This window comes from Heliangelus exortis, chromosome 1, assembly GCF_036169615.1.
Source record: "Heliangelus exortis chromosome 1, bHelExo1.hap1, whole genome shotgun sequence".
Lineage (NCBI taxonomy): Eukaryota > Metazoa > Chordata > Aves > Apodiformes > Trochilidae > Heliangelus > Heliangelus exortis.
In genome coordinates, this window is record NC_092422.1 from 184,319,987 (window position 1) to 184,344,912 (window position 24,926).

Genomic DNA, 24,926 nt, shown 5'->3' on the forward strand with positions numbered 1-24,926 from the left:
ATATGGAAACTATACTGCAGTAGAGAGGAGTGACACGGGGCTGGGAGCGGAGTGACCTGCACTGAGCTTTTGAACTAAGGATGTTCTGCTGAGCCAGCACTCCTGGGAGCTTCTTCATGGTGGTGTGGCCTGACAGGGCGTTACTGTAATGCTATAAATAATGTAATGAGATAAATACAGGGTGTATGGGAGCACGTGGGCACAGGAAGGGCCAGACCCATGACATCCAGGAGGTGCAAGGGAGTCAGTGCTCCCCTGGGAACAGGCATTCCTGAGGAACATGCAGTGGGAAAACACAATTCTCCATTTTATGTGTAAGGTCAGACCAAAGACCCACTCAGTCCATAACTTCTTTTTGGCAGTGGCCAACAGTGGATACCTACAGCAGCAGCAGAAGAAGGAAAGCTGTAGAGATATTTCCCCAAAAGATTGTACCATCCTCCAGTAATTTGCAGCACAAGGACTTCAGGAGCCCAACAGGCATTGTTGCATGTAAGGACACTGTAAGTCTTCCATGAAAATATTCAGCTGTTTTGTGTACCCTTTTAGCACACACAGTCTCCGGGGGAGAACTATGGGCAAGTGAAGTCCAGGTCACACAGGATGCTGTTGCCTGCCCAAGGCACTTTGTCTATCAAGGGTAAATCAGCATTGACTTCCCTTCAAACTTCCCAGCAGACAACATTCACCTAGTCAGTCATTAATTCTTCAGGCACCATGTGTGGCTTCAGCTTTAAAAGGAAAGACAAGAAAGACTGGTCCCTCAACCCCAACAGCATGGCTTGCAGTTGTTCTGGTGTATGCCCCATGCTAAAGCAGAGAGGGAGACTTTGTGTGGACCATGGAAACTGTTTTCTGTATGTTCTGGTAGTATTCGTGAACATGAGGAAAATTAGGAACATGAGGATTTCTGATTAGCTGGATTACCCAGGCAATCCCAGGTAACATGGCCAGGTTACTTAATTAGGTTACTCCAGACAGTTGCTATCCTTAGCAAGAAACATGACTGAATTATTTTATGATGGAACAGTGCTTAGGAAACCCTGGCAAGGGAATATATGGCCCCTGTTTTTTTTATTTCTCTGAAGAAAATACTCATGTTTTTTCCAAGATGTTTCTACCAGACAATATTTGTCTGACTGACTGAGTTCACTGTTCCTGAAAAGATGCTGGGATAAGTCTTCAGGATGCTCTAATTACAAAAGCAGCTCCTGTCCAGATAGTGAGAGGACACTGTCATATCCTGCACATCAGTAGGATGAAGTGTGTTCTGCCAACCTGGATGTTTTTTTGTTAAATTCTCTATCTAGAAAGTGACACTGGCTGTTTACTGCACTGATATGAATCCTCAGGCCAGCACTGGCAAGCTGCTACCAGGTTCACAGGCTTTTTAAGGGAGCATGGGAGCAACTTGTGCCTTTGTTCACTCGAGCAGTCTGTAAATACTGCCCATTGTCTTTCACACAACATGCACATCAAAGGTTATATGCAGGAGGCAGTTTTTGAAGGCCGTGGTAAAATTTACCACTGCCAGTAGGGAGTTGCCTATAAGGTGATGAAAAGCTGTGCACTTTTATAAGTCTCTGGACCAAGATCAGAGAGAGACATTTATTATTAGGGGTATGTAAACTACAATTTCATTAAACCCTAAGTATGTGAATGAAGCATCTTAATATTTTACACAAGCTATAATTAATTAGACATAAAATGTACAAGCAATACAGTTAAGTTATGACTTGCACATATTTTGTGATGCTATTGGAAGCCAATTACAAATGATGTGACAATCTTTGCTGCAGGACATAAAGTCCACCAGGGCTGACACTAGCAAAATGGGATTAGGGCTTTCAAACCCTCCAGTTTTGGATGTAATTCTGTAGCATTTTCATCTTTAAATAAAAAAAAAAAAAAAAAAGTTGAATATCCAGGCTCTAAAAACTTAACCCCTTGAGTCTACTGCAGGGCACCCAAAATCACCATCCACCTACAAGTACTCTGGATCACAAACTTGAATGAATTACTCTTGAGCATGCTTTCTTGAATCATCAGTATAAAACAGCAGTAGTCTCTTTTGTCTAACTTTGATATGTAATTTAGAAGTCTATTTGCCACTCTGCGGTGAACTACTTAATTCATAACTAATTCCTGTTATTTAGAGATCTTTTCTTTGTATCTCTGATCTTTCTAATCTATTATGAACATTGTCTTTAAAGAATCTGAAAATGCATGTATTAATTACAAACTACTTCAGAGGTGGCTGCTGTCAGGCAAATAATTTGTAAATCACAGAGATGAAATAAGCTCCTCAGGGAAATTGTGTAGGTTACACTAAATATTTGTAGGCCCCATATCCAGTTCAAGCACCATATACAAAGTAGAAGTGAATGAGCATCCTCTGGATGGTGGATATGCTAAACTCTGCTCAGTAGAGTCTATTCAGATAGTATCTTGTGGTCACACTTTCCTATATTTTTTTCCCCTGGGAAAAGAAGAAAATTCTGGACACAGACATGCTGAGATACTTTCCCCTTCCAAATCCCATTCATAAATTCCTTTTTGCTTTCCAGAGGGATATTTTCCTCAGTATAATTTTAATGTAATACCAGGTCTTTTGCAGGCATTTAAGATACTCTCCATTCCTAGTAATTTTGAATGGAGACTGAAAACTTGCAGCATCTCCCTGCAGAAAAGGGTCCTTTCAGCTCAGGATGATCTGTACGTCATCTACTACAGAAATAAATGACAAATGAAGACTGACTCTGGTTTAGTTTGTGGTTAACTCAAGAAAGGCAAATTTAGACAGGAGCACAGCATTGATCTCCTCTTCATATTCCAGCAGAAACTTCACCTCTGTGGAACAGAAGAGTTATTGCATGTGTCTCATTGGAAGCAATTCCTCAATGCCAGAGGCGGGAATAGGTGGGAGACCAAATGATGGCTTGAAAACAGCACAGACAAGCCTTATTTCTTGAAAATGTCTCAAACCTATGGAAAATATGAATATTGGCATGGTTTGAAAGTCTCTTTGTTGGCTCTGTGGGAGGAAGATTTGTACTGCTGGAGTCCTGAGATGGGAGGAGGCACCATGAAGAGGAAAGGGAAATGTGTAGTCTGCAGGAAAGGAGATAAGCAGGAAAAGCCACAGGAGTAGTTTTATGGAAACTTTTGAAAGGTTGGACCATGAACTTGGCAAAGAGGATGAAAGTGAATCAGTGAAGGGATTTAGTGTGGTTTGCTAGGGAAGTGAAGCAAGGAATTGATTTTAGCTGTGACATTTTGAAGGAAGACAAGGTGAGCATCTAGAGGTCCAGAACGGAGAAGGTCACGGAGACTGAGGATGAAGCTATCAAAGCCTTGCTGTGGGAACAAATAGTAATGGATATTTTTGTAGGATGCTCTTGAGGGAATGTCAGAAGGCTTAAATGGCAGTGTCAGTCTGGAAAGTAGAGGGAAGAGAGTGATAATGTTGTAAATAGCACTGAGGGTGTCTGCTGCGAATAGGTTTCCCAGCTCCAATCAAACAGGGTAGGCATGTGAGGTAAGATAAGGGGGTCAATTTTAGCTACAGCTGTATAGTTGAGTGAAACTGTCTGGCATTACTGTTCTGGAGAGTGGAAGCCTTCCTACAAAATAGGAAGGAGTTATTTTAAAAACCAAACCAGACAAAGACGAAGACTCCAGGCAAATGAAGGAAGTTTCCAGAAACTGACACTGCTTAGGAGGAGGATTTAGGAAGAGCATGGACAACAGCTGCACTGAAACAGATAAGGGAAGGAGAGCACAACACAGACTTCGTCAATGTTAAAGACAGAGGTAAAGGCTGCAGTGAGAAGGCACAGCTGTCTGAAAAGCTATTCAACAGTCTGATTTTTCACCTGGTGCAGCCCTTCCCCTGTACATGTTCTCTTACTCTGTTCTGAAATGTTGTTTTGGCACCATTTGAAGATTTTGGTTATTTGCCCCAAAGGTTTACCAGGCTGGAGGTGAACATGAGCAGATCTACCCACTGTGTGATGCATGCTCACTTGGTCTGATGTGTATCACACACCAATCCCCATGAGTACAGGTCTGGGATGTGTCAGACTTGGAAGCTGCAGTGCTGCTGAACATGCCTGTATCCAGGAGAAACATTTCATTTCCTCGTGCCTTTACAAGTGTCCCTTTCCAACATATGTGGGCAGAAGCAAATTTTAGAGACTGAAGGGATAATGTTGCTGTATATTGCACAGACCATTTATTGTATTGATCAACACACACCTGATCTCAATCAGGGATTATCTGACCCATTGCTTTTTGGCTGGTTTGCCGTGTCATTTAGTCAGGCATCTGAAGCCTGTCCTACAGGGATTAAATGATATTCAGCCAGAGGTGAACCTGCTCCTCACAGAGATACACTATTGATAGGGAGATGGAAAGACTTAGATTAAATCATTACTTATTCTCCCAGTAAGTCATGTCCTGATTTAGTAAAATATTCCATTTGTAGATCATATTGTCTCCAGTGAGTCTGGCTTACAACAGCAGTGCAAACAAATTAAACAAAGTTTTGATATGCTTTTATCAAAGATTCGTCCCTAGTGTCCTTCGATTTACTTCTCGAGCTCTCCTCTGGCATGAACTGGATGAAGCAATATTTTTTCCCCCTCAAAGCTGATCTGAACTCAAGCACCTCTGAGAATACATGAGCTCTGCCTTCAGAGCTCGTTTCAGGAATTCAGGAATTCTGGAGAATGACTGCCCTCTCCTTACTGTATAACAGGCTGGAGATAGCTGTATGGTTTCATTTCAGTGAAATTGCTTTTTTTCTGCATTTCCTTGGCATCCAGACGGTGGTGCTCTCAGTCCTGCGCCAATACCAAAACGAAAAAAAAATGCTGCCTTTTCTTACTGGTTGACAAAGGAAGTTAGAGAGGTACATGCTCTCCTTGCCCTTAGCCACCCTTCTGTCTCTACTGAGGACAAAAATTAGCAACAGATCTCATCTGCCAGCAGGGAAATATTCTTGCATTTTGTAATTTTTGGAATTGCATCACAGGGGTTAGAGATGGGAATAACCTATTGTTTCATCAATATTGTTTGTTGAAGGTGGATCTCTACAGGAGGAATTATGGTTTCCAGATACGAAACAGAAATCCAAAATGGGAAAAGAACAGTTCCACAGCCACCAGCATAGAGTCTTTTTTAACTCTAGTCTTTCTGAGGATCATGTTCTGCTGCAAATGCTGTTACTAATAAGATGAGTACTTGAGATCATGATGCTAGCGTGATTGCAAATGGGGCTACAAAAGGGAAATAAAAAAATGACTTAAAAGATGACTGTGTTGAACAACTGGAAAATCCAAAGCAGACACTCATTAGAAAGATAGGAAAAGCAGCATGTGCAACAGCACCAGCCAGCTCTAGCTCAGATTATGTAAAATAACTTGCCAGAACAATACATTGCCAGGTAAATAAGATGCCACTGGTCTCTCTAGGTTTCTGTCCCATTAAATTCTTTGAATAGTCTGAATGCAGAGAAGGAATACCACATTCTGCCATTAGAATGGAAGGGTTTTCAAGCCAAGGATAAGCAGCAAATGCAACCTTTATGACAGTGGGTAACTTCTGATTTTTTTTGGCCTTGTGTGGGGTGTGGTTCAGCCCTTGTTCCCAAGCATTGTTCCCCACAGGACTGACAGCATCCACCTGGTACAAGAGTCCCCATGGTAGGGTAGGCTTTGGGCTTGCAGACATTAGCACAGCCAGAACATGTGGGGCTCAGGCACCAGCCCATCTAAGCTGTCCTCCACAGCAATCATGGGAGAGGACTCTGCTCTAGTCTATGAACAACCTGTTTCTGGTCTTCATGATCTGTCTGGTTGCTGTTGGCCATAGAAAAAGGTTGGCATTTTGGAGACTCATGACACAGAAAGTGTGGCCAGCCTTAATGAAGTCTTATAACTCTGCTCTGGTGAAGGAAGGCAGACTTGAGGTCAGCTGAGCTTTTCACTGTCATTGATAAAAATCCTGCAATTTTCACACATGAAGAAATTTGGATTATCTTAGGTTAAGGGAGGCACTGGTATTCCATGGTGTAGATTTCACTTTCCCAGCTGTCCCATGGGCTTTTGGAAGCAAGTTGGTCTGTGGACCTCAGCCAGCAAACCACTTAGATGGGAGCACACAGTATCATGTCCATGGATCATCCTGCTGAACTTGTTACAGCTCCTTATGCACTTCCTGGAAAAAATGTGCTTTGTTGGGCTGGGCCCAGTGTCTCCCTCATGTCTCCATTTGTGTAAAGCTCTTTCAAATTCCTGAAATCTGTATTAATATGCTGGATGAGCTGTGGACACTGCCCAGGACTGCATTGCTTGCTTGAGTCATAACCACACTTACAAAAATGAATGAGTAGACTTTTCTTAAAGTTAAAAAGCCCCGTCATGAACAATATGAGCAACAGGAAAAGGAGAGGTGTGTCTATGCATTGTTCTGGTGATGAGCACATGTACTCTTGTTTAGTCCCTCAATAATAAGACTTTGAACTCCAAGTTGGCAATGCTGGAGTGGATCAGCTGAAGTGGATTAGTTGAAAATGGTGGATGGGGCAGAGAAGGATGTGGTGTGGGACTCTTCTCATTACTGATGGATCCCAGAGCCCCAGGGGAGGCACTGCAACATCAGCTTGAGTGAGCATGACAGTATGGGTCACGTGGAAATGTCAGGACAGAAGACTCAGTGGAGATGACAGGGGTCAGCATAAGTAGATAGCAGCAATGGATTGCCAGGGATTAGGGCATGAGACAATAAAATGTCCTGCTCAGGGCATGCCTAGCTCTGTGTTGCAGAGAATATCTGAACACAGGGAACAGAGGAAACCAAGCAGTAGGCAAATGAGCCAGACAGCGACCATTTCAAAGAGAATCAGCTCTTTTTTAGTGCTGCTGTTGGGCACAGGAAGAGGCAGACAGCAGCAGTGTTGACAGATTCATGGCCACCCCGGGGCCACTGAAAGGAGCTGTGTCCTGGCATTGGAGGTGCAGAGATCATCATGGTAAATCCCAAGGCAAATGTTTCTGTTACTGAAAGACTGTGGAGAGGAGCCAGCTGGGAGAGATGCCACTGGAAACCAGTCTCCCAATCTGGCATTGTGAGAGATATGTGTGGCTGAAGTTTGTACAAAATTGCAAGAGACCGTTTTGATCAATGATGAAAAGTCTGTGAATAATTTTCTGAAGATTTAACCCCCATATGAAGGATTAAACTGCACTGTAGATAATTGTAGAAAATCATTTGCTCAGAATGACGTAACTGGAGAAAGTAACTGCTGCAGGATTTGGTGAAGAATGATGCTCTGAAGAGGCTTGAAGAAGAATCCAGGCAAGAAAACAGGGTTTGCAGAGGAACACATGAGAGCATGAGCCAGTGGGACATGATGGTGGGCTCTATGGACACTGGAGCTGGCTGAGTATATAATATTGATCTTTTCATACAATAATAGGCAGGAGCAGCGTGTGGTGGACTTAAACCCTTCTGTGCAAGAGGAAGATGTCAACATTCAGCAGACAGTGGCCGTTCTTCAGCTCTGTCTCCTCTTGCTGGCAAATCTGTGTCTTAGTGTCAGCCACTTACACATAGGTGCAATTTAGAACAGTGATTAAATTTCATGGCTGAGACTGTTAGCATCCTTTAAAATAACAGAATCAGACAGAAGCACAGCAGGAGAGGGCTTCAGGAGGTCATGCAGAACACTCCTTGTCCCAAGGCAGACTAATGGCACCAATGTTACTCCTGCTGTATTTGAATAATTTGTCCCTAAGGTGCTCCAGCACTGGAGGCCCATATTATCCTTTAGGGAATTGTCTCCTTCACTTCACTCTCCCCACTGCTGAAAAGTCAAACTGTTTTGTTCAACATAGCTAATCAGAATATTTCTTTTTGGGATTTCAAACATGGTTGCAAGTGCTCCTATCCACATCCAGTTACTGAAAACAAAAAATGCTCACCCTTATTTATGGACTCCTCCCTCACACTTGTCAAGTAAGAGAACTGAGTTGTAGACATCCCTGCCATGCAAGGGGAATCAGTGGGGAAACCTGGCTCCTTCCAGCAGTGGTGGACTGCCACTGAAAGCAGAGATGGCTGAGCAAGGAGCTCAGTGTGGAGCAGGCAGGTTACAGGTTATACAAGTGAAGTGAAGCACTGCAGGAGCTGCAGCTGAGCCCAGCCAGATATGGGGGTCTGAGAGACAGCTGGTGTCGGCAACCCTGTAATGGGGGGCAGAGAGATGAGAGGAGGGAGGTAGCAGCCAGGGGAATTAGCCCAATCCAGGGAATATGAACTTTGGACTAAGTGTACTTCAGGAGAAGAAAATGGGAGCAAAAATGCTTAATTGGATGATTTGGGAGGATGGAATATTGGCACAGTGGCACAGTGCAGCAAGACTCAAAGGCAAATTCAGGCTTCTTAAGTGGTATTAGAGACAGATTTATGAGTTGGCTTCTACCAAAATGGTCTGTGGAACATCCACTTACCATCTATGGGTAACTCCCGGCCTTTGTTTTGTTTTGCTGTTCAGGATGGCAGAAGGTGGGTGTTCAGTGAGGGGAGGAGGTGGGAAGCTGTGGGGTGGCCCAGCTTTGCATGGGTGTTGTGGTCCCAGCTTCCCCAAGAAGGCTTATTTCTTGGGAGCAAAGGGGCCAAGCTGGAGGAGCATGGTGACTCTGGGAACAGAGAGCTGGAGAAGAGAGGTCTCCAAGGACATCTTACAGCAGCCTTCCAGTACCTGAAGGGGCCTACAGAAAAGCTGGGAAGGGGCTTTTTACAGGGGTGTGCAGTGATAGAACAAAGGGGAATGGTTTTAAACAGAAAGATTAAGCCTGATTAGACATTAGGAAGAAATTTTTTACAACGAGCATGGTGAAACACTGGAACAGGTTGTCCAGAGAGGTTGAGGATGCCCCATACATGGAAGTTTCCAAGCTCAGGCTGGATGAGACTTAGAGCAACACAGTCTTGTAGAAGGTGTGTCCCTGCCCATCGCAGGGGGTTGGAATTAGATGATCTTTGGTGTCCCTTCCAACCCAAGCAATTTAGGATTCTATCTTCAGGGTTCCTGCCTCAGGGCCTCAATTGAGTCTTAGATGCTCTGAATGCTGGTAGGAACTCACCAAGGAGAAGGGGCTGGGGAAATCACAGACCCATTGTTGATTCCCTTTCTTTTCTGTAACCCTTCCCCAGTGCTAACCATATTTGAAAATACAGCTTCCAGTCTTCTTTTGCAATGGTTTAAAAAAACAATCTTGCCTCTGCAGAGAAATATTTTGTCAGCCCTATTTTCCCCTATCTTTGAACTCACCATTGACATTAATTAGGACTTCCTCAGCCTTGCTAGCCTGGTGTTTTCCCTTGTTACTGAGAACAGTGAAGGTGACCTTGCTCACCTGGTGGATTTTCTCAGCTCTGACAATCTAATCATTAATGACTTTCAAACAGAAGTAGGGATTTTATGTGGGAAACTTAAGAAGAGCTATAAAAACATCATGCAGACAGCTGTCAGTGTCAGCTGGCATAGCTCCAATAACTCAAAAGTAGATACATTTCTTACAAGTCATCCTGTTCTCACACAACCTATGATGTAAATCCACATGTATTATACATATGGGGTGCAATAGATTGAACTGATAATTTGGTTGCATGATAAAAAAATACAACAAATACATACATGTGTAGCTCAGTTGCAACTGGCTGATCTGGGTATGAGAGTAAGAACCAGCATTTGATAATCTCCATTTCATTATCTATAAAATTGGAACAGTGACCAGTGCACTGACCTCTGGTGATCTGGTTTCAAATGATAATTAATGGCATAGCAACAGTTATTTCGGTGGTTTCACTCAACTTCTCACCTGTATGGTCATGAAATTGCAAAATCATTGATAAATGTAAGCAGAAAGGGACTTCCAGAGGTCATGCTCCCTGCTCAAAGCAGGTTCAAATAGAGCTGGTTGCTCAGAGTCGTGTACAGTCAAGTCCTGAGTTTCTCCAAGAATGGAGATGACACCACCACCCGCAACACTTCATCATCCTCATGACAAAAAAACCACAGTGACATTTAAATACACACGGCAACTCCAGGTGAGCAGAAACACAGGCAGAGAGTAAGTGAGTTCCGCCTCTTAACACCAGGCAGAACCACACCACCTGTGTGGGTAAGTAGGTTTCAGGATACTGATTGGTATCACCAATAGGCAATTTCACCATCATAATCACTACATACACTAAGGTTAAAAGAAGTATATGAGCACAGGACAGTAGTCTTTTTTTTTCAACAGAGTGCTGTGAAAACATGTCATTTTTAATTCCAACATGGCACCTGTCACACAAAGTAAGATGTTTGACAACAGGAGAGCCACCATGAAGCGTTCACATAGCAAAGCCACACTGTGGGTAGCAGAGCCGTACGCAGCAGCCCCCTGCACGAGTACCCCGCTTGGCTTCTAGGAAAGGCACATTGGGAGCTGCTGCCTTCCATCAGCAAGCAGGGAAGAAGTGTGCATGTAGCACACTTCAGCATTTCTACAGCAGGTTTCTCAACAGACATATCCAATGGTACCCTGATCCTCACAGGTACTTCTGTTTATCACTTAAAAATAAGATACACAGCTTGCAGATTTGCCACTAGCAGCTGCCATAAGCTACTGAAAAAGGCAGGTACCAAGACTACACAGAACCAAAGCTGGGAATATAAATACCAAATGAAATGCTTACATGTTGCTTAACATGCTGCCTAACATCAGAAACACGAGACAACAGCAGAAAGCCATGCAACATATTCTGGCAGAAGCACGCAAACATGTCCACAGCTTGTCCCCTGGATGCCATGCTCACACTTACATTAGTCTGTGTCACACTACCTTAACTTGTTTTAAGCATTTCCATCATCTGTGAGGTAGGGAGGGAAAAACAGAATAGTTAAGGTATAATCAAATGAGATCTTGCACATTGTAGTATAATTTGTAAACAATCTCATTATGGTGTGTATTGTGAAGAGTGCGAATGGTTCAGGCTTCTGTCTCCATCTATCCAGACAGGGAATTTTTTGAGAGCCAGGTGAGTGATTCAATGTGTTACTAAGGAGACAGATGAAAACAGTAGGATTAACAGAGGAGAAATGGTGATAGAACACAAATAAACACATAAAAATGTGAAGAATTTTTATGTCTTACTGCATTCTTTTTGCTGTCATGACAAAATCAAAACTCCCAATAACATCTTTTCATCAGGGTGTAATTTTAAATACTGTCTTAATCCGACTACTTCAAAAATACTTGAATAAAAATGCAAAATTAAAAAAAACAACCACAAATTAGAAAAATTATTTGATCAAAGGTAAAAAACCACATCAGTTGTCATTGCAATACGTACGGATCTACAGAAATTTTTCTTCTAGATGAGAAATTAGAGTATTATAACAAAAGTAATACCTCTAGAGTTTGTTGATACATTGCTCATATTTTTTATTATACTTCCAAAATCATAGGTACCATTTGAAAGACCCAGCCTACGAAATTCTTACATGCACAAAGTCTCCTAATGTCTTAGATTTTAAGGGCTGCCATGTTTTGTGCTTTTAACTGTGCACCCACAGAAGACTGTTCCTGTGAGATCCTGCAGCTTTGATGTCCTGAGAAAGCCCAGGAGAAAAATAAGATACTTTGGATAGCCAAGGATTGTATCTTCAGCCATCACTCCTATAATTTATTGTAAACTTATAGTACTTTGCATAAGTGTATAAAACTTTGGTATCTGATGAGGATAGACAATAAAAGTGACCTTCAAGCTGAAGCAATTGTATTAAGTAAAAATGTGTACTTGTGCACCCGTACATTATACTGCTGAACAGCTAAAAATCCATAGCAAGCATAGAAGAATCAAGACTCTCTCCTGAGGGAGTAGCAGAGTAATCAATTGGCCTGAACTTCAAGCAGAGCCTCAAAGGAGATGCTAAAATAGATCAAATTTGAGACACTATCTTAAAGCAATCACTTCTTAACTAAGAATATAGACTAATGGTTCCACTAATCACTTGAAAAGTGTTTTGAAAAGAATTTAGGAACTTTAAAGTGGGTTTGACATATACACCACAAATAGCCAAAATACCCTCACAGATGTATTTCTAGCTGATTATAATCCAGAAGAACTGTAAAATACAGCAAAGAAATTAGACACAGTAGCTAGAAATATCTAAATGCAACCATTAAGTTACTGGCACGTACCTGGTGAAAATAATCTACATATTAAGATTTCTAAAGATAAATAGTGGGCAGCAAAAAAAAAGCAAAACAAAAGTCTGTGCATGTGTGTGTGGTTTTTCATCAAAGAATTTGCTGGATTTCTGTCTTTCTTGGAAGCTGTGACTGTTTCTATACTGGTACTAGAGTGTCTTCATTGGCTTGTCTCCTACCATTATTTTGGCAGCAAAACAAGGAACAGCCATAGATGCTGAAGGGTACACACACTGATTGAATACTGAGATACAAAGCAAAGCAGCTGTCTTGGTTATAATGCTGGAAAAAAATAAGGTAAAATGGCTTATTAAACAAGTGATATTGACATGATTTTACTTTTTTCCCTATTTCATTTTGCTTCTTCTGCATTGTGAGAGCCAAGGATCAGGAAGTTGTAGCGATGTTACCGTGCTTGGCTCCCTGCCTCCCTCCTGTGCTTCCTAGTGAAGTGGAAGGGATGCTGTTCCATGCAGATCAGGCAGCAGTCGTTATGATTCAGCAGCTTTACACCAATTGGATACAAGGGGAAATACCCTATGGAAACCAAGACCCTATTCAAGCACTGCCAAAGGCTCCCACCCTCCCAATACTCTGCTGTTCCCCAGACACATGAGTTTTCCCAAGGATCGACCAAGGATGTCCCTGTCCCACTGGATACACTGACTGTGCAACACCCAAAGGATGTGGGGTGTGCAGTCCCATCCTTGGGATGCCATGGAGAGGGCCCAGGGGAGCTCAAGAGCTTATGGTCTGATTCCATGTGCCTTGGCTTAGGCTTGCAATCCCCGTGGAGCTGAGTTTTCATCCAGTTAGCATAAAACATAGGTAAGTGGAGCCAACCTTACTGCTCCAGTTTCCAGAGGAATCTGCACAGGTTTATTGCTCTGGGCAAAACTTTGTCTCCCCAGGAGTCTCCTGCCACCCTCTTAGGTCAAGGACTGTTTCCCATCCAAAATTTAAGTATCATGTAGCCATAGTAGAAATAATTTCTGGACATTAATTGGTTAGTAAACAATGTTTTCTTTAGGGCAGAGGTAGAATTCTTGTCCTTCCTTGAGTTAATCTTTGGCATTTTCCATCAATGGAAATACCTTTCACTGACCCTTACTCTGTGCCCCCATAAACATGTACAATATAGGTTTCTAAAAAGATTAAATTTTTTTAGCTGTTGACTGTCTGCTGAACAACTCCAGTCATGGGAATGACCCAGCACTTGGTGGTGAAGTGGGAAGACCAATCCCCAGCTTATTTTCTTTGGTAAAGTGTGACAATGCACGAGATACTTTCAGACCTGGGGTCATCTGGCGATGTGTCCACATCCATGTTTCAGTTGGTTTAGGAGAATGTTTCTCAGGTGAATTTCCCTTTCAGTGTGCTTGTTCCAACTGGTAATGGGTGACTGTGGGGCCAAGCAGGAGCTCAGCTGGAATAACATCTTCTCTCCATCACATTGCTGGCATGGACATCAGCCCCAGAGCAAAAGCTTTTTCATCCTTAAGCACTACTCCTACTGCTAATGTAGACATTGCCTGAGTGAATCCTGCTGACAGGATTGATCCTGTTTAAATCAATGCAATTGTTTGTACGAGAAATGTTTGATAGATCTGCCCCTAAGTGACATTTACTCGACCATATAATTTGGCACATAAATCAGCTCTTTGGGGCAGCAGAAACCATTTTGTTACCACTGACACTTCAGGAAAAAAAATCTATTAAAGAGAGTGCATAGTTACAGTGGAATAACTGATATTAGCACTTGACTGGTTTTATTTAGATGTGTAGAGCAGCCCTTCTCTGGAGTTAGTTTAAAGAGATTATTGTCTTCTGGGATCTTTGAACTTAGGGCTATAGGAAGAAGTAATCAAGTTCGTTATAGTCTCTTTCTTCCAAAATTATCATATACATGGGTGAATTATGCATTTGGTTACAAAGTGTAAATTTGTCTATTGCAGTTTGTTCAAAGTGACAAAATATTCTTTTAGCTTTTTTAATGGCTACAGTAAAAACTGTCCATGATGTATATCACAGGTAGTAAATTTCATCTAGAAATATCGATGAAACCTTGCCTATGGCAATTAACAGGTTTTAACACAACAAAAAAACATATACCCTGTCTTCCTAATTGTCTGCATTGATTAAACATGCAGATTATTTACAAGAAGCCTAACATAATGGAAAGGAAGAATAACTAATGCAATGGCTTTATTCCCAGGATCACATGCAATTCATCTTTACTAAACTAGCTGAGCCTCTATAATCTCAGGGCATTTGTGAAATAATAGGGAGAAAGCTTTAGGTTAAGCGTATTTAGTATAAAAAATATTTGTTTAATTTGTTTCTTAAGATGAAATTCTCCTATTCTTGAGGGAAAAGGAAAGCACTTCCTGAGTTAAAGCCAAAGACATCTTGCAGTAAGATGTAAGAAGCCTTGTCAGATCACTAATGGAAACAATCTTTATGATGCTGAGATTTTGTAGTTTACAATTCAACAACACAGCCCAGCCCTTATGAGCTGTATCATTCTCACATGCCTTATTTTACACATCATGGCAATTAGTGAAGCATACTGTATATATATTTAGATGAAGGCTTTCTGTCAGGAGCTGGTGATGTGGTGACTCAGCAAGGCATCATCAGAAGGAATTCACCAGTGCTAAGGCTTTGTACACATCTGGGGGTCCCAGACCTCTCAGATTAATACAAGGGGCTATTTTTGTAACATCCAGAAAGTTTCTGCTGTACATCAAACTGCCCTAGCTGCTTATTTTAGATTACATCAGTTCCTACATTTGTCTTGAAGAGTACAATCTTTAGTGCTTTTTGGGGTATGTATGTCTCCTAAAATGCTTCCCTGTGAAACACTTTGTATGAGAAGGGCTTCCAAACTGAGATCATCAGAGAGGTTTTCATCAGGTGCTTCAAATGTACCAGTGATTTAACAGCCCACACAGCAAAGGTGAGTAGCAGTCAGAGTGACAATCTTCCTGGGTATGGGGGAGTACTTTGAATACTTCATTGATGATACCATGGACATCTGGACCCATGCCTTGCTCTTTTCTGCCACATTGGGGTTCAGCCCTGGGTAACACTGAGTGACCCTTGAAAGAGGCCATTCTGTTCAGCTGATCTGTTTTTTTTCAATTTATGGTACATTTTTTTCCTTCCAGGAGCGGAAATCTCACCCTCCTTTCCATCCACTCAGTTGTTTTTCAATCTTGAAAATAGCTTGCCTGAAAGCTGCTGTTTTCCCTGAGGGTGTTGTTGTTGGATCACATGAATGTGACACGCAACAATCTGATGCTAGCAAAGATGTGCCTTACTTTCTCTTAGCTGCCTTAACATCTGGTCTTTGAAAGTTTAGTCTTAGCCCACGAGCTGAATATTTCATCCTGACTCATGGCTCCTTCCGTGTCCCTGAGCTGATGGGGCAGATTCTGACCATGAATGTGTGAAGTGGTGGAAGACATCTGTGAGATCCCAGCTGTGTCCCCAAGGTCAGAGTCAAGGACTTCAAGCAACTTCTGGAGTGATAATATAAATTATCACTGAAGCCAGGTAATCCCATCAAAGATGTCATCATTAATACTTGACTTTCATAATGTGATCTTTGCATCTGGAAATCTCAGAGGGATATTGACAAGGAGGTCACTGTTATGAACTGTAATGGCACAGTGAAGTGACTTGGCAAAGGTGACACTGGAGCCAACAAAGGCACTGAAATTGAAGTGGGCTTTTCTATGATCTGACTCTCAGACCTTCTTGTTCCCACCTTCCTAGTGCCACTGCAGCTGCCCTCCCTTTCTCCTGTTCCCTGCTGCACTTCTGGGATCCCCTATCAGCTGCCCATCCATGCTCATCAGAGCACTTACCAAAGTGCCTTAATTGATGTATGATCCCAGGTCTTGCTTGAAAAAAATTGTAGCTGTGCCTGCACTTTTCTAAATGGGAATGGATTAATTGCGTGCTTAAAAGCTTTGCTGGATGGAGACCCACACCCTAGAGCCAGACCTACCTTTATGGCTGGAGCCTGCAAGAAGGAGGACAAAGCATTTTTCTCCTTCTCCCATGCTGGATGGGAAAGGGGTGGGCAAGAGAAGCAGAGAGCACTGACTTGATTCTGGAGCACCCTAATAGCCAGACCAAGCTGAGAGGTGTACCACATCTTCATAGTTCTGCCATATTTTAAAATAAAAACATTTGGAGAAAAGGTTTCCCTATTGATGTTGGAATAAAAAAGCTCACCCAAAAACTCAACAACATTTTTTTATCCAAGCAGCAGTGGTCATATTAGTTTTATAGTTTTATCTAGGATAACTAGTAGTAATAACAATCCTAAATGCCTGCATAAAAGCATTGTCGGGTTTTTAGCAGGAACTGGGTATTAATATTTATAATACTTTCATCTAAGTAGCTCTTTTGTGTGCAAAACCTGTTAGGGATGGTATCTAAGTTGTGCAACACAGTGGTGCTGGAACTTCCATTACCTAAGCTATTAAACAGCTTTTAAACTGTGGAATAAAAGCATCACATTGTGCCTGTTGTTATAAGAACAGAGCTTTCAACACCCTATTGAGAAGAAAAACTGTACTTCTTACATCTTCTCCTGACTGAAGCTTATTTCCTCTCTCCTCAAAGAAGCAACAAAATTTGGACTTGATCTGTTTAATCGCATCTTCAGTTTTCATCCCTTTGTGTTATGATCAACAAGGCATGAGTTTTAAGAGATTTATTCTTGAAGTTATTGTCCCCATCAAAATTTGATTTTGCTTCTGAGATGTATGTCATAGTAAATTCACTTGTGGTATTAAGGACAAAGATCACTTTTCTGAATCAATAGGAATTTCAATATTTATCTCTATGGCAGTTCGATGAGTTCCCTTTTAGTTTCCTTCCCTTTTAAGTTGCTGGTTTTGTTTTGGGTTTTCCTAAACGCCCAGCATCACTTATGGCAACGTGAGTGGATGGTTTTCACCATGCAGCTATAACAATCATTGACTTTTTTTTTTGGTTCAGCAGCACAACCAGAAAAAAAATAAATAATTCTATCAACCTTCTGAAATGCAATCCTGAAAAAAAATATTTTCAGATGGACAAAATACAGAGTTTCTGGGACATGGTATAAAAATAAAAGGAAAAAACCACAACCATTGTTATGACCTCAAATTGCACATTTTAATTAATGAAAGAACTAAAAGTGTTGCTGATCACCACCTCTTGGTGGCATGCCAATTGAAGCCACCACTTTCTGTGACAGCCCATACCTGTGAGCTCTACCTGCACATGCAGGAGGGATGTTGGTGAATCCTTCAGCTTCACCAACGTGGCTGTCAAGACAGCATCATGATCTCAGCTGCACTCTCCTGCCCAGCCTGCAAGCCAGCCCCAACCTGAAGGATCTGCACATCGATTCTTCTTCACTAAGCTCAACTATCAACCATTTGAGGTTAGAAAGTCCCAAGGCTGCATGTCATCTCTCTTGTACACATTCTTATTTTTGTAACTGAATCTTCTTAAAATATTGGGCTGACTCTTTTCATAGATGAGCAGTCATTTCAGCAAGTGTGGCAGTTGATTTACAGTTTGTACTTTGTACACTTTCTGTAGTGAAGCATAACATTGAAAAGCTTATGTCAAATTCTTTCATACATGGAGACGTTCAAGAACAAATTAATTCTAAAGCACTTACAGGGTATATAATGTTTCTATGTCAGTCTTTACAAATCAATAACATAATTTATGCCACAAAGTCTACTTCAGAAGAGAACTGCATTAGGACAGATAGCAGAGTAATTTCAGTCTAAAATATCTCAGTGCTACACTTCTCCAGATATCTGCAATTCAGATGTGATAGGAATTGTGAGTAACAAGTTTGTGAAGAAAAATTACTATAAAAGGAAAGGCTCTGTGTACAACATCCTCTTGCAAAACTAGGCTATTCCAGCACAAATTCAGTTCTCTAACCATCACTATGCAGCACACTAGATAAGGGCTCAGATTCTGACCTCAAACTAGTATAAATTGGGAATCACAGTTATGCAGGGCCAGAATAAACTCATTCAGATGTATACTGGATAAATGCCATGTGTAACTGTACTACTGGGGCCATTGTAATTAATTTCAAGAGAGTTTCTACCCCATTTGAACAGATGTGTTCCAGCTGCAATTACTGTTGTGGTCCTTCACTGGATGGAATGGCCAAAGAAGGGCACAGATCAAGTGACTCCCTTGCACCATCCAAGAGTGGGTTCCTTAGAGGCCCATCCAGGACTCTTCATGTTTCAGAACACCACTGGCTTCCTTCTGCTTTCTGCCAGCACAGCTCAGCACCAGCCTCTCACTGCACAGGGCCAGGAGACCCAGAACCCATGTGGACCACCCCCGTGTGGTCACAGCCAAGCTCTTCTCCACCTGCAGCAACATCGTGCCTATAAATTTCCCTGCCTTGAGTAAACATGGTAGGCAATAAGGAAAAATGTTCAAAGAGGTGTGCTGACTCCAATTCAACCCTTGGATAAGCAGCTACAGCTCCCCTGAAGCTACAGGCTGGCACAGACAGGAATGAGTGCTGAGCCTAATGAGCTGACAGCCAGCTGGCCTGTCACAGCTCCTCCTGATCCCTCCTGGCATCCTTGTGTCTGCATTTTTTCCAGGGGCATTCCTCCTCTCTCCGTAAGTGGCAATTTAATATTCTAACAGTACAAGGAGTAAAATTTACAGCAATGGCTGCAAACTGCTGCCATGCTCCTCTTCCCACTATTCACCTCACTTGCTTTGTGTCTGGCACCTGGGCAGCTAACTCTGTAAATGTAGGCACAATTAGTGCATTCCATCATTTCCTCAGGAGAAACAGAGACATAACCAGAATTTAGACACGTTCTAAAAGGTGTGTATTTCACAGGCAAAATTGCAACATAAAGCATTCAGAGGAACTATAAGCCAAGTATCACCTTTGTGCAGAAGGGGGAAGGAAAATATCATTCTTTCGTAACAGCCAGTGCCTGCAGACCAAAGGGTCTAACTCAAAGCAGCTGTTCCTACTCCTCACATCAGAGAGATAAATCCTGAGGTTCAGTTTCCCCATACAGTGAATTTTGAGATATTTATATAAAGTGGAACAGCTTCCACGGTGCAAGGTGATAAAGGTCACCCCAGCACAGCTGGTCAGGTAACCAGCCAGGGTGGCACAGTCAAAGCCAAAAAAACGTGGGGAGAAACCCTGTCTGTGGGGAGAGACACTGACACACAGGCCAGGGGTCACACAGGATGGAAGAGCTGTGCCTTGCCCTTCTCTTTTGCTGAATTTTGGGACCAGGTTTCTCAAAAGTCACTACTGATGGTGAGTGCATTAAGCTTCTCAGAACAAGAATGTATTTTGTTGGACATTCTTTTTCTAAAAATCAGTTCAATCAGGTTCCCCAAAAGCCCTGTCAAAAAGGTTAACCACTGCCAGCCTCCTGCATCAATTTCTTCCTCATAGCCCCACAGCAGCTGCATTGCTGACACATGCAAAGGAAGGAAAGTCCTGATTCCAGCAGGAAAGGCTGAAAAGGAAGAACTATTGGTCTGAAATTCTGCAATGAAGGAGGAAGATTTCAAAGGAATCCAAAGAAAACCTGCATCCAGCTCAGTGGGAATGCCTTAGGTCTAGACTTCACCTATTTCTTTGCAGAAAGCCAGTTAGTGCTGCAACCTTAACAACTGCTTTAAACAAAGGGACTTCTAAAATTTGCTTTATCATCAGAGGTGGCAGCTGGGAGCCAGGAAGCAGTGGGGTGGTGGAGGAGCCCCCTGGCACAGCCCCATGACAGCTACAGCCCTGCTATGGAGGGGAGGTATCAGGACCTAGTGCTTGCTGCCTGCTGTGCTCTTTGCCCACTGTTTTGCACACTCCTGTTTGCTGGTGTTAACAAATACCCACAATGTTAAGAATTTGGGCTGGAATCTTCTGTGATTTATTTCTGCCTCAGGTTGCATTTTTTTTCTTTAAAGTTTCAGAATGGCACAGCATGGCAATTCAGCAGTGTTTGAGGACCTGTATCATTCCTTAAGGAGTTCCTGACTCTGAGAGGAGACGTGGCTGTCACAGTAGTACTCAAATATTAAATAAACTGTATTTGGATTAAATTTTTCTGAATTTTCTTTGTGAAAATCCATCATAAAGACCTTGACAACTAAATGTCAGTGTAGACTTAGCCTACCACACTCTACCAGTTAGAGTAAATAGTCATAGTGTCATGCCATGACACTGTTAACAGGCACCTTTCAGGGATCCAACCCTCCCCATGCTTTCCCAAAGCAGGATGTAATATGTAGGCAGCTTGCAGTGTGAGGGCAGAGGTGGGAAAGCCAACACAATGCTGCAGAACCATCTGTGCTACAGGGAGGAAAATGTAGAGACCAGGATGCATTTGAAATGCAAGTCTGCTGAGCTCTGCACAAAATGCAGAGGAAATGCTCAGCTTTTTCTGGCAGCTGGGGAGACTGTAATGCTCAAGAGCATTTCTGTGGATGCCTGCTGTTTCTGACCCTCGTATTCCAGGAAGGCAGTCATTGTTTGTCTCCCCTTTGCTTAAGTCTTCCCAAGTGGTTATCACAATTTAAAGTCTGCTTGGACAGCTCATTGCTTCCCTGGTGACATCTGCAGGGCCAAGAGGGGACCAGGCTTTGGTCCCTGGCTGTGGTATTCATTCCTAGCCAAGGCTGCCTCCTTTGGCCATGTGGATTTTCACATTCGTAGTGTGCTGTCTGGGATTTTGTGCAGGAGGGAATGTTCCCTTGATATCATTAAGTCTCCCTACCTTGCCTAAATAAAAATCTTCTGCAGGTTAAGTTCTTGGTTTGTGTGGGTAAGAGAACCATCATTGAGTAAATTCCTATATTTGCCCAGAAAAATGCTTATTAACAAATTACATTTGTTTAACACTGTCATAGCTTTCTCAGTGAATTGATGTGGAGTTTCTCTTTTGACTTGACTCTTCAACTGCACTGCTGACAGGGTGGGTAGGGCACCATGGTGAATGAGCACACGCAGCCTGGGCTGTGGTGTCTGGAGATTGCCTCCAGCTGCCAAACTAACACAACAGTGACAGTGAAGCCCGCAGCACAGACAAAAGTTTTCCAACTCTCCCAGCTTTCCAGTTAGTTTATAAAAAACGTGGATCTATGCAATATAAAATACTTTTCAAGGTGTTTGACTTGATATTGCAGGATATAACATTAGTGCTATGTAAGTTTAATAAAGCACATATAAAACAAAGATGAAGCACTGCTTTCTCTGAGCAGCTTCTGACAAGGAGCCATCATCATTAAACAGGGGTGTCCCTAGTAGATACTTGTAGAGATTGCTCCTAGACCTAAAACTAATCATCAGCAGTGCAGATGCTATATTAGATCATGGCTGATAAAAGCTTCAGCTTGCACAAGAACTGATGTTTAAATGATGAAGGCAGCCATATGAGACCTGTTGCTTGGTCATCTGGATCTGGTCTTTTTAATACAGCCAAATACAGAGTGAAACTCCATGAATGAAGAATTAATAGCTGCTCTAGTTAAGTGCTATTTTTCCTTTAAAGAATTTAGACCAAGTAGAAGATGAGACCTCAGGTCTTCTCATAGGTGAGAAGGCTAATAAGACCTCGGATGGCTAAAGAGAGGATGCTGAGATGGAAGCAGGATCTGAGGCTGACATGTTGTGTGCTATCTGCAGTCTTAGTAACCTTGTATCCCTTAGGATGCTGGAAAACTGGGAAAGATGCTGAGAAGAACTGAAAAAGTGGGCTGAAGACTAGAGAAGACACTTAATGGGGAGAGATTTAAAAAGAACTATTTGTCTAACATATCATAAAGAAGCTTGAAAGGTCTTGATTACAGTAAATAACCATCTTCAAGTTAGAGAAAAGAGGGAGAAAAGAGTTCTTTAATCTTGTGGAAAAGCATGAATGGCTGAAAGCTTAAACCAGATATATCTGAAGAGGAAATTAGGCAAAACATGTTAATAGTGAGGGTTGGAAACAAACTGCTGAGGGAGGGGCAGGAGACCTCAGTGCTTGATGAAGACGTCACGATGCTTTCCGGAGAGAAACATTTTTCTGCTACACATGTAGTGTTTCAGTCCATCCCAATATAGCTTTTAGGAGCAATGATAAAATCTGCTTGTTGCTTCCACCTTCAACCTCTAAGCCCCTCTACAAGCTGTCTGGACGTGGGGCAGGGGTGTGCCTGCCAACTGGGGGTCTGTGCAGGCAGAGGAGGTCCCTGTTTTCTCTCTCTTCTCTTCCTGCAGGATGGTCACACCATGGCCCAGCACCAGGATTTACTCCGAAAAGCCTGTCTGGCTGTATCCAACATGCCTTGCAGCACAACAAACTGCTTGTCCATCCTCACAGAACCTCTTCCCAAGGAGCAGAGGGACAGCAGAGCACTGCAGGGGTGACCATGCCAGCTCTAACCCATCCCAGCAGTGCAGTCAGCTCAGGATGCTGAGCCAGGGTGGCACAACTCCTGTGGGAGATGCCTCCCTTGAGGGGGGAATTATTTGGGAACAAAGCCCGTCACCTCAATCTGAGAGTTTTCTGAAACTCAATACTTCTTCTTAACTGAAATACATTTCCTCCCCCTTCTTTCTTCATCTCCCCATCTTCCACAGAGACAAGCAATTATTTTTTTTCCCCAGTGGAGCAACAACATCCTTCAAATACCCATTAGAGAGCTTCACTGTCACTTAGTTGGAGAGCTCAGCTGTCCACGCTGACTGCCAGTCAGTCCCTGCAGCCTGGACCAGCCACACTATGCTGCAACTCCACCTCTGCATCTAGCAAATGGTTTCTAATATAATTATGATATTTTTCAACCTGTGGCAGGATTGAACGCAACAGGGATAAAAGACTCAAAATAAGATGGGTATGATGTCACCTGCAGCAAAACAATAATCCCCCCCTCTTCTTTGGAGCTGGCTGAAACTGGGTTTTATTCCTTTAAGTTGTCAGTCTCATGGCAAGATGCTGGCAAAATTTAACTCCCACACTTGTCTCTGTAACAGGAATGTGACTGCATCATGGAATGATGTTTCAGGCTTTCATTTGTTTATCTTTGACAAAATGCATTGCTTTGGTGAGAGGGGAGCTAGGCTGGAAATAAGGAGGGAATGCTAACACCTTATCAGAATAGATATAAGAAAGAAATTGTTTATGATGAGGATGGTGACACACAGGTACAGGTTGCTCAGAGAGGTGGTAGATGCCCCATCCCTGGAAACACTCAAGGTCAGGTTGGATGGGACACTGGGAAACCTGATATAGTTGAAGATGTTCCTGCTCATTGCAGGGACCTTAAAAGGTCTCATCCAACTCAAACCACTCTATGATTCTCTTATCATGCCACTTCGAGACCTTTTCAGGATGGAGAGTCCTTTACTCAGCATTTAAAGAAATTACCAAAATCTCCATATGCTTACTGTAGAAGACCAAAATCCTGGCCAGTGGAGCAATGGTGGAGCAGCCCTTGGAGAAGAAAGATGTGAGGACTGTGGTTAAATTTGCAGTGCCTTGTGTTATCCCAGAATGCACATCTGGGACTCTTGAGGATCCAGCCCTTGGAGAGAGTAACTTCCCTACAGCTCGTGAATGATTCCCTAAGAGTAATCTCCACTGACAACCTGCACATCACCCACGGATACTCAGCAGGCAATTGCCTGGTCTCATGATGATATGGTAAGAAATTTAAGATCCTGCTCTCTTCTCTGTCCATACTTCTTCCTCTAGGACCCTTTCCATTTTCTTCCTATGACTTTCCATGGAAGGAAGCTGCTGTAGCTGCTCCTGGGATGCAAGAGTGCAGGCAGCTGGAGGTGTTAAAAACCATGTAGACATGGCACTTCAGGACATGGTATAGTTGGCATAGTGGTACTGGTTGACAGTTGGACTTAATGATCTTAAAGGTCTTTTCCAACCTTAACAATTCTATGATTCTAGCTGAGTTACAAGGGAAAAAGTTCTTCCTTGACCAATATCACTCATTAATGTGTGGTCAAGCACAAATATTTCCTGATTAGTGCTTCTAATTAAGTAATCATAAGTAAGGGGAAAAGTAGACCCAAAGACCACAGCAGTTATAAGCATAGCATTCTGGCCAGTAGAGATAAACATTTAAATCAGCTGATTTAGCAAAAATTAAATAAAACCTTGCTAACTTGTACAAATCAAGAAATCAATAGAAAGATTGGTATAAAATACCTTGAATAGTCAAAGAGAAATGGAGAAGTGGAAATTAATGTCAATTACAAAAAACCCAAATCTGCAAGCCTATGGTTTTCACAGAAAAGAGACTGCTAGGGGAACTACTCCATGGTAATGTAGAGGAAAGCAAAACTTATGAATACATTAATCAAGGTACAAGTGAAAAGAAAATGAGATGCTTCAGGGTACAGAGACGGCAGGAAGAATATCTGTGGCAATAAAGGATGATGAAAATCATACAGAGGGAAATAAAGTGAAGGATACATGAGGGATGGATGCAAGAGCTCCAGAACACCTACTCTGACAATATAGTCTGTTGCTCTTGCTAAAAGAAAAAATCAATAAACTCTGTGTAGGAAGAAAAGCTTGTTAAATGATCGACTGTCCAACTGGATATTTCTGCTGGCAAACACATTGCTTTGTG

General features: G+C 42.4%; 1 protein-coding gene across 2 annotated transcripts in view; it reads right to left on the reverse strand.

Annotated features, from left to right (window-relative positions):
• LHFPL3 (LHFPL tetraspan subfamily member 3) overlaps positions 1 to 24,926 on the reverse strand; it is a 225,985-nt gene that overhangs the window by 22,828 nt on the left and 178,231 nt on the right. Inside the window, exon 3 of one of the 2 annotated variants that reach the window (XM_071733993.1) lies at positions 10,876 to 10,923. The exons of the other annotated variant lie outside the window; for it this stretch is intronic. Coding sequence (XP_071590094.1) covers positions 10,907 to 10,923 — 17 coding nt within the window. The 3' untranslated portion in view covers positions 10,876 to 10,906. The remainder of the gene's footprint in view (positions 1 to 10,875; positions 10,924 to 24,926) is intronic. 2 annotated transcript variants of the gene reach the window in all.